This window comes from Carya illinoinensis, chromosome 4 (assembly GCF_018687715.1).
Source record: "Carya illinoinensis cultivar Pawnee chromosome 4, C.illinoinensisPawnee_v1, whole genome shotgun sequence".
Taxonomy (NCBI): Eukaryota; Viridiplantae; Streptophyta; class Magnoliopsida; order Fagales; family Juglandaceae; genus Carya; species Carya illinoinensis.
Genome location: NC_056755.1, coordinates 1468616 through 1479745, shown reverse-complemented (window position 1 = coordinate 1479745; position 11130 = coordinate 1468616). Strand labels below are relative to the sequence as shown.

General features: G+C 34.9%; 1 protein-coding gene across 1 annotated transcript; it reads right to left on the bottom strand.

Moving 5' to 3' along the window:
* Positions 1 to 243: 243 nt before the first annotated feature.
* Positions 244 to 1615, bottom strand: LOC122306701 (expansin-A10-like). Its single transcript, XM_043119178.1, has 3 exons — positions 1399 to 1615; positions 1026 to 1314; positions 244 to 944 (listed from the first exon to the last, which is right to left on the bottom strand). The coding sequence occupies exons 1-3, from the start codon at positions 1523 to 1525 to the stop codon at positions 626 to 628; spliced, it is 735 nt and encodes a 244-aa protein (XP_042975112.1). The 5' UTR covers positions 1526 to 1615; the 3' UTR covers positions 244 to 625.
* Between the last annotated feature and the right edge of the window lie 9515 nt (positions 1616 to 11130).

The following is an 11130-nucleotide window of genomic DNA, read 5'->3' as shown; positions in this document are numbered from 1 at the left end:
ATCATTGTAATTAACCGCGCGCCTCATTGCGAGAAAGGCCGCAGTTAGTTGAGGAGAGTGATACTTGATGAGGCTCTTCTATCGATCTGTGAACTTTTAGGTAGGAGGATTAACGTGGCATAGTCAAGAGGCCACAGGCATATGCAGCCTATTATTGAAGAAGTACTTCGATGGAGTACTGGTACTAGTGCCAAGCTGCCATGCACTAACAGATCAAAGCTAAAATGTACTTTTCATATGTACTAGAGTAATTAGGTAGTATAATTGCAGCACCAAACAGCGGTCTCTCTCCGACTCTGATCTCCCTCTCCAGCAGCGAATTGAATTAACTATATAAGGTCTTCATGCTTCAGAACAAAGCGAGACATGAAATGCAAAAACTCACAATCATATTGGTCAATAGAAAAGGGCCCTTGGTTTTTTACGCAAACACTCTGCATTTTGAACCAATATTAATGGCCCTACAGATATATATATATATATATATATATATATAGACTCACCCAATTTCTTTTTAGGATCTAATCGGCTGATCAAGTTTTTGAAGCATAGCCTTTCCGTACTTTAGTAGACATGCATGGTGTAAGAATACTTAATAGAGAGAGAGGTATATATGTTTAATTAATTAGTAGCGGAAGCTGCGAAACTGCCTTCCAGTATATGTCTGACCGAAGGACCAGCTGGGTGGGGCAACATTGTATGAAACCACACTGTGCCCATTGCTGGTTGTGACAACAAAAGAGAGGCTTTGTCCGTTGAGATATGAATTGCTCTGCCAATTTTGGCCCCAATTCCTTGACATTGCCTGCCACCCAGTTCTTGAGCCCCTGATGGCCACTGCATGCACGTCCCCAGCACCACCAACATTGGTCACTAGAACTAAATTGAAGTAGGAATGGCCATTAATGGTGAACCTAATCCCTCCTCTTCTCCTGCAACTAACCCTGCAAAACCCATGGGTACGTATAAGGATTAACCGAGAGAGAGAAAACACTTGTGAGTACGTAAAATGCTCACTACTTTACCTTCTGTAAATCACGGGAACAACCCCAGCTCTGTATTGTGCAATGTGCTGGAAGATTGGCTGAGAGAGATCAAAGTGTTGCTGGGGAGGGTCACACCATCCTCCTGGTGGGCAGAAATTAGTGGCGGTGACCACAATGGAGCCTGGGAGGCACCATTTTGGATCATTTGCACATCTAATCTCAAAGCATGCCCCGCAGCTTAGGCCATTGTTGAACAATGCAGTGCTCAGTGCTGCTGTGTTAATCCCATAACCCTGGCTGTATAGGTTTCCATACCCACATGCGCCACCTACGAGGTAGCCAATTAAAATGATCATGAAATGTAAAAGTATTATAAAAGTACTAGATTCATGAAGTCGATTTAGTAACATACCCATCGTCCCAGAAGCATCACCTCCACCATAGAAAGTGGCACGAGCATTTGTCCAACCGCCGTGGTACCCATGGACAGATGAGACGATTGAGATAAACAGCACCAGAAAGAAACCAAAAGGAACCATTTTTCCCTTACAAATTAGCTAACTAGCTCTACGAGAATTGAACCAGCTTGCTTTAGTCGACTTGTATAAGGAAGCTGTGAAGAGGGAAGTTTTGAGGGGGAATATATAGAGGTCAGTCAACGTCACACATGACTGACAACCTGACTCAACTTTGAGCTGTTGGGACCATGCAACATGACTGGGTGTAATAAGATGTTTTGAACCTTTTGTTACGGTGAACTGCTGTAGCTACTCTCGTTTTAACGCATATTAAAGAAGTTTTGAGGGTTAAGACAGCTTGTTTTCAAGCTGACTTGAAAAATATCTTTGTACGCAAAGTGGGGCACGAAGAATTTTTCTGAGTTCCAAATTTTCTATATCCACCGTATATGCACACATGACTAATGGTTGCAGTAGCAAGACATGGCGGGAAATCATGTCTCGAGACAGTAAATAATGCCCGTAAGGCAGCTAGCTATCGAGGCAAAAGTTGCTGAAACTAATTACAATATTTTCCCTGTTTTGATATCAATATATAGCTTACCAGAGTTAGCACGAGTGATCTTCCCCTACAATTCTTAACAGCTTATATATTCTGGCTCTATTGCCTTTGAAACCTTCCGCCTGATATTAAGAGGTCGGGGGAACAACCAACCAAAAAAGGAGATCATTAGATCCTTTCGACATTGCAGTTTAATTTCCATACACTCAAAAAATATTTCAGCTTTAATTTTATGTTTGAGATACATTACTTGTGCTGATGTATTACAAGCATGACTAAGGAGCAAAGTGATCGAAACTCCATGAGGAAATGGATCTCAAGACTCGAAAGTTGTTACGTACGCACTGGATTAATAAGGCTCTTACACGAAGTACTTATTGTTGAAACTTGGCTATGTCTATGAGGAAATTAACCAGTAGTACTTACTGGTAGAGGATTTACCCCCTTTCCAGGAAATCCAAACATAAATTTATGGCGTAAGAAAATGTAATTTTCCTGATGCATGGAATGTTTTATATCTTTATATATATAAAGAGGCTATGAAACGGAAATTGTTGTTTTAATAGAAATTGTAAACGGAAGTTTTTGTTTTTAATATAAATGGTTATTAATGCAGTTAAATTTAATTGATTTTTCATTCAATTATGAATGTCCGTCTGTATTCTGTGAAAAAAAAAAATTGTCCATTAATTATGCATGTCTGTTTATTTATGAAACTGTCAATCTCCATTTCCGATTTCAAGAACAACTCCACGGTCGCTTCGCCAGCTTCGGCTTCACCAAAATCTTCCAATGCTTCGATACGGAAGAAGATGGTGGGCCTGGTTTCTAGTGACCTTCCCTTTGATTCCCATGTGCTTTTTCATTCATTTTGTGGTTTATTAACGAGGTTCTCTACTGTTGTAGAAGCCTAATGGTCCCAAACCACGGCCGCCGAAATCATATTCGAAGTTGCCCTCCTCAGCTCGGGGTGAGATCGAGATAGAGATAGCCGAGGTGTTGTACAAGATGGGGAGGTAGCCCTAGGGCCCTCGTAAGCAGGAGATCCTGGACACCGATTCCATGAAGTTCGACCCAAGAGAAGCCAATAAATCCTCATGTGACACCAAATCAAGGGTCTTGTCGCCAATCTCAAACTCAGTGTGCAGTACCCCAGTCATTGTCTATTTTGCCTTAGAATTCGCTCCTCTGTTGCTCCTATATCCATTGTTGGTGGGTAGTCTGGGCCTTGATGGCTTACTACATTTTTTTTAGTACTCTTTTGCATTACTTTCTTTTTCTCAGAGTTGAAATTCTTTTCTTCCTCGAGTGACTGATAAAATTTGTGTCTTTGTTTAGAATCGGTTGCACCAATGAGGAAAAAATGGCGACTGGTCAAGTATGACAACGAGAACGCTTTGATTTTCACAGTCAGGAATGCTCCCATTTCAAAAACCACGAAAGTCAAGACTAATCAGCCGATAAAAACCAAAACTTCCTCATCCCGTGGCTTCGAGAAGAGCTCGGGATCCACTGCTAAAAATGGCAAAGCATTGTAAGATTTAGCCAACACCCAAGCGATACTGGTGTCATCGGTGGCCCAATCAAAATCAGCAATTAAACCGGAAAGGAATCATATATCGGATTCAAAGGCTTTGACTAAGGAATCGGAGGAGATCGCAGTGGATATTGACGAAGGAGGTGAGGGACCCACTTCTAAACCTCATTTCCAAACCTCCCTCCCTTTGTAGAGCTTTATGGCAGGAGGTTCGTATGTGGAATTCCTTTTATGGGGATTTCATCTTTGTTCTGTTTCTCTATTTCTTTTGTGGGGTTTTTTGAAAAATGTACTCCTACTTACTCTTTCACTTTCTTCTTCCATTTTTGTTTCAAATGAATTATTCGCACAAGGTCTACTGATACTGGAATAGTGTCTTTCCACTCAGTCAAGTGAGATCCCAGATGCTGAAAACTCGAGGGGATCAATTTTTCTGGCTATGTCTACCTTATTCTTGGAAAGGTTTCCCTTTTTCTTTTATTTTTCTATGAAATTTTTAGTTTAAAAAATTTAGATTAAGTTTGAGTTTGGTGGGTTTTAGAGGGGATTTTGGCAAGGCAATCAAAAAATTTAAGAGAATCCAAGATTTAAAGCACTATTCTTTGGGCGTTAAAGGTAAATATTTGCATTTTTAAAGTCTAATTTCTTGCATTCTCATTGAATTTGTGAAACTAAACTCAAATGGAGAAAATGGTATTGACCAGAAGTTCTGTTGGTGTCCTTGATATAGTGGCTGCAATGGAAGCTCTTGTTGGGCTTCATCTCAGCAATGTTTTTGTTTTTCGTTTGGGTCTAAAGCATAGGAAGGAGTCTTTTGATAGAAAAGAGTCAATGGTAGTGCACTGTGGGTTGGTTTAGCTTTTGTTCCTATGGGTTTTATTAATGTTTGTCGAATATGTTTGTCAAATATTTTGACTTTATTCAGAATGATTAGGCTTCACCTTTATTTATAGATCTTATATGATGGTTCTTAATCACACCTTTTAACTACCATAAGCAACCATGTAGGATATAATGGAGTGAAGAGATTGGAGGATTTCCTGGTTGAAACTCACGAACAAGGAGGATGTTTTTCATAGTCTTGCTTGGGAACGATTAAGTGCCTCTCATATGGTTGGAAAATGGCAGAACAATGATTCTAATTTTTTATTTTATTTTATTTTATTTTATTACATATGGTTTAAAGATGGCTTGTAGTTGTTCATCTTATATTATGAGTTTATGGTATTTTTATTTATGACATTTTAGCAATTGGTTATATTATGTTGAGGTTAATTTTTTTTTTCAAGAAATTTTATTCTCTTGAACAGTATGAAAGTAGTAAAATGGAATAAGAAGAGAAAAAAAGTTAAATATTTTGCTATTTTTGTTTTGTTATTTTATTTTATACCAAAAATTGAAAGGTTCTTTTATTGAGAATTCTGTATGGTACTTTTGTTCAAGAAAATACAGCACAAAAGTAATTTGTACTGTATGGTTTGGGGTTGATAATGGTTTGAGGTTCTATTTTTTTTTGCATGTTATCATTTTTTTCCTTTAGTTAATCTTTTTTGGTTTGTTTCTTCAAGTAATCTGCACTTTTTGGTGGAGAATATGCACTTTTTGATTTAGAGTTGATGTTGCTTTGAGGTTTGTATGTCTTTCAGATGTCTTTTTTTCAGTTTGGATTTGTATTTTTTTTTATTAATATATTTAGCTCAGTTTGTATATTGTTGGGTTTCCTTTCAGATTTTTGAAATAAACAGATAGCTTTAATTCTTTTTTTTTAAATGTTTATGATTGTCATTTTTATTTATTTTGGTTTGCCTTCTAATTTATTTTACGCTACCCATGTTTTAAATTTACATATAATGTCATATTTTGTTAGGGTGTATAATAAAAAAATAAATGTTATTTTTATCTACAACATACATAAAAGATAGTCAACATAGAAAATAACTCTTATTCTCAAAAGTAAAAATCTCAATAAACTAATTGTGTTGCATAATAAAACTTATATTGATTTATAGTATTTCAATTTTCTGCATATTAATTTTTTACGTCTTTATTAATCATGTGATGTTATTAAATATTTATTATGTAGGAGCATTTACCATATATTGAGAATATTACAGCACAAGCTTCACAAAAATATTAGATGATTTAACTTGCTGCAGACCAAGACAAATTCAACCAACAACACAAAAACTTCAACGTAGTCTCGATTGGTCCCCTATAACATGGCCCAGAGCTATAATGATGATGAAAAAAAAAACACATTTTGAGCTGATATTTTTATTAAACTTGAATTAAGTTTGTCCTAAACAAATTTGCCAAAACTAGCAACATGATGAATGTGACGCCCCCAAATTCCGTTTGGGATTGGACGGACATTTGAAGTGTCGAGACATGTAACACAAGGTTACCTGTCCCGTTCATGACATATAAGATGCAATGTTCCTAACATGCATCTAACATTATGCAATATTCGTAGCGGATAAATTATTTCTTTAGCAATACTATGCACCAAATTGAAAATATCCCAAATGCTTAAAACATACTTGATATATAAAGACTCATTGAACAACTAAGATCATAACACTAGTCCAAAATGATTATGATTCAAAAAGTACTGGAGATGCAACTCCATCGTACAAGTAGTAATTTACATTAACTACTATATTAACATTGACGTCGCATCGTCGCTCAGTCAACTGTGTCTAGTTGGTCAGCTCCTGATTCTCCTTCAGATCCTGTAACAAGATCTACCATTCGGGGGGAATGGTAATTGAGACTACCACAGTGAGATTTGATTACAAATCTCAGCAAGTTAACAAAAAACTTCCACACAGACTAATGATGCATGGATGACAGTAAAAGCATAAATGCATAATCAAATTCATAAGTAATTAAAGCATAACTTGGCATACAACATAGCATAATTGACATAACTTAAATTGAAACATGAACTGAACTGAACTTGACTTGACATGAACTTGATCTGAAACTTGACTTATCATGAACTTGTTCTGAAACTTGACTTAACATGAAAAATACATACTCCACAGTTGTTGTGGCCCCATGTATTTTACGTGTAAATACATACTCCACAGTTATTGTGGCCCCATGTATTTTACACAAACTTGACTTAACATGAAAAATACATACTCCACAGTTGTTGTGGCCCCATATATTCTACGTGTAAATACATACTCTACAGTTATTGTGGCCCCATGTATTCTACACAAACTTGACTTAACATGAAAAATACATACTCCACAGTTGTTGTGGCCCCATGTATTATACGGAAACTTATTCTTTAACTGCTTAAATACATATTCCACAGTTGTTGTGGCCCCATGTATTCTACGTGTCACAATTGATGTGTCTCACGTAGTGTATGCATCACAATTGCTGTAATAGCCCGCTAGAAATTCAATTATAAAATTTCTATTAACTTTAGGAACCTCGTGAAAACCCCATAAGTTTTCACGAATCCATTAATCGTATAGGTTTTTGTCTAACTACATAGTTAGTGTTATTATTTACTATGGTATCAGAAGTGTGTTTTGATTATTGGAGATAGTTAGAAGTGTCAAAATGTATTATGGTTTGTGCCATTAGACTCGAAGGGCTATTTAAAGTCTTATGGCGCAATAACATTTTTTCATATTTTCGGACAAAACGTCTGTTCAAAACTATAGATATTATTGGATAAAAAGAAATATCTTGAGGTAATTTTCATGAATATTATTGGGTAAAAATATTTTGAGTTGATTTTTATAGATATTATTAGATAAAAATATCTTAAGTTGATTTTTTGTAGATATTATTGGATAGAATATTATGAGATAATCTTTTATAGATATTTTGGATAGGAGAAAACTGCACTCAACTCTCAACTCCAGCCTCATCTCTTCCATATCTCATCCATAATTATCTCCAGCCACCTCTCCCCACGAAATTATCTTCATTTACACTTTCCATTGAAAGAATATCAAACACTCTCTCTCGGACAGCTTTTAGGAGGTATTTTGCACGCCAATTTCGAAGCTGTTGTAAGTGTTTTATCATAAAGTCTCCTTCATATAAGTTGTTTCTTTTTTAGTCTAGTCTACATGGATATCTTATTTGCCCCATTTGAAGATCATTTGGTCAGTCAAATATTGTATAAACTATAGAAAGGTCATTCTGGGAGGTAAACTGGAGAATATGTTATAGTTTGGAGTTTTTGACCAAACTAATGGATAGATATTGGTCCGAAATTTTTATGGAGTATTGTTAACATGTATATATGACTATTGGTTGAGGATTTTTGCATGATTAAAGGTTTTGATGAAAGATTTTCTTAGATTTAGAAACTTAGAAACTGGAAGAGGAAAAACAGTTTCTGTTTTGAGAAAGTTTAACTCTTTGGTGGTCTAAACCTATTCTAATGATTTTGATAATTTTATTGGAGGATCCTAAACATCTTATATACATGTTATATTATTATTTTGAAGATATTTGATGTTAGTTTCAAAGATATGAAATTTTATGCAAAGAGATATTCAGATAAGCCAAAGTGTGGATATTCTTGGCTAAATTTATGTTTTGGTTAATTTCTAACCATGTGATCTTAAATTAGAAGCTTGTATATGTTTTAGGACATCTTTTTAAACCATGTAATGGTTTGGTTTGAAGAACATATATTTATAAGTCATAGATCAAGAGATTTATCAAAACTAGTTGAGGAAAAAGTTTCTGTTTTTAGACTAAGTGTAAAACCAAAAACTCCAAATGTTATTTTGTGATTTTGGTAACTTTAGTTTGATGATTTAAAGCATGGTTGATGTTAGGATGATATTATGAATATGTTAGAAGTAAGATTTTATTTTTGAAATTCTTGGAGATGTTTTGATTTAAGGTCAAAACTTGTGATTCAAGTGCTTGGATCTTTTTACAAAAAAGTTTGGTGTTAATTATTAGCTTTTTCTAAATGGATGTTTTAAGTATGGTTTTGAACTTAGGATTGGAAGATGTTTGTTGCAAAATTTTGGTTTAAGCATGAGTTTTGAAGTTGGAAGGAATTGCAACAAAAATCAAGGGAAATGGCCTATGGATGTTTCGGCCATAGTGTGTTCTTCATAGTTGTGTTTTGTTTTTAATTTTTATGAGTTGATATTTAAGTTTAGGAAAAAATTTACATGAGGAATGTAAATTTTGGAAACTTTTGGAGTTAGTATGCAAAATCCTTAAGTTATGGGTAAAACGGTCATTTTCCCACATGTAGAGAGTAAAATGAAAATTTTACTCTTTAAGTTTGTATTTTCCATATTTCAAATATTTAGTGATTTAGTTCTAACTTTTAGAATCACTAATTACAGTTCCTCGTGGTCGCACTTGAAGTTTTATAAGAAACGCGGAGATCGAGGTAAGTTAGCTTTTAACTTACTAGCAGTCTACTGTGTATGTGTGCTAAGTAAAAGAACTACAGTGTATGTATGTATGTTATCATATATGTCATGCCATGTCAAGTTATCACGTAATTGTCTATTATACAGAATTTATTCTCTCATCAATTTTTATCTGTTACATAATATATTCTGTCATGTATTATTATACATTACAAGTATGTCATGTTAAATATGTTGTCTGTTATATGTTATGCCATGTTACGAAATGTTTCTATCTCAAGTTGGTCATGTATTTCAAGTTATGTTTAAGTCAAGTTTGTGTAAAATACATGGGGCCACAACAACTGTGGAGTATGTATTTACACGTAGAATACATGGGGCCACAACAACTGTGGAGTATGTATTTTTCATGTTAAGTCAAGTTTGTGTAAAATACATGGGGCCACAACAATTGTGGAGTATGTATTTACACGTAGAATACATGGGGCCACAACAACTGTGGAGTATGTATTTTTCATGTTAAGTTAAGTTTGTGTAGAATACATGGGGCTACAACAACTGTGGAGTATGTATTTTTCATGTTAAGTCAAGTTTGTGTAGAATACATGGGGCCACAACAACTGTGGAGTATGTATTTACACGTAGAATACATAGGACCACAACAACTGTGGAGTATGTATTTACACATAGAATACATGGGGCCACAACAACTGTGGAGTATGTATTTTTCATGTTAAGTCAAGTTTATGTAGAATACATGGGGCCACAACAACTGTGGAGTATGTATTTAACTGCATTGTAATGTGTAGAATACATGGGGCCACAACAACTGTGGAGTATGTATTTTTCATGTTAATTCAAGTTTCAGAGCAAGTTCATGCTAAGTGAAGTTTCAGATCAAGTTCATGTCAAGTCAAGTTCAGTTCATGTTTCAATTTAAGTTATGTCAATTATGCTATGTTGTACGCCAAGTTATGCTTTAATTACTTATGAATTTGATTATGCATTTATGTTTTTACTGTCATCCATGCATCATTAGCCTGTGTGAAAGTTTTTGTTAACTTGCTGAGATTTGTAATCAAATCTCACTGTGGTAGTCCCAACTACCATTCCCCCCGAATGGTAGATCTTGTTATAGAACCTGAAGGAGGATCAGGAGCTGACCAATTAGACACAGTCGACTGAACCACGGTGCGTCGTTAAATGTTAATATAGTAGTTAAATTACTATTTGTACGATAGAGTTGCATCTCCAGTACTTTTGGATCATAACCATTTTGGACTAGTGCTGTGATCTTAGTTATTCAATGGATCTTTATATATGAAGTTTGTTTTAAGTATTTGGGATATTTTTAATTTGGTGCATAGTATTGCTAAAAAAAAAAATTATCCGCTGCGAATATTGCATAATGTTAGATGCATGTTAGGAATATTGCATCTTATATGTCATGAACGGGGGCAGGTAACCTTGTGTTGCATGTCTCGACGCTTCAAATGTCCGTCCGATCCCAAATGAAATTTGGGGGCGTCACAATTGTTGTGACCCATACATAAGTAATCAAGATGAAACGTAACTGGAATACGAAAGGAATGAAGCCCTGACGTAACATAACGTGACTTGAACATAACTTGAAATACATGACCAACTTGAGATAGAAATATTTCGTAACATGGCATAACATATAATAGACAACATATTAACATGATATACTTGCAACAGTGAATATTACATGACTTGACATACATGTAATAGATGACATACTTAGCATGACGTACTTGTAATGTACAGTAATACATAACAGAATATATTATGTAACAGATAAAAATTGATGACAGAATAAATTCTGTATAATAGACAATTACGTGATAACTTAGCATGGCATGACATATATGATAACACACATACATACACTGTAGTTCCTTTACTTAGCACACATACACAATAGACTGCTAGTAAGTTAAAAGCTAACTTACCTCGATCTCCGCGTTTCTTATAAAACCTTAAGCGTGATTACGAGGAACTGTAATTAGTGATTCTAAAAGTTAGTACCAAATCACTAATAAATTGAAATATGGAAAAATACTAACTTAAAGAGTAAAATTTCTATTTTACTCTCTGCATGTAGGAAAATGACCGTTTTACCTATAACTTAAGGATTTTGCATACTAACTCCAAAAGTCACTAAAATTTACATGCCTCATGTAAATTTTGT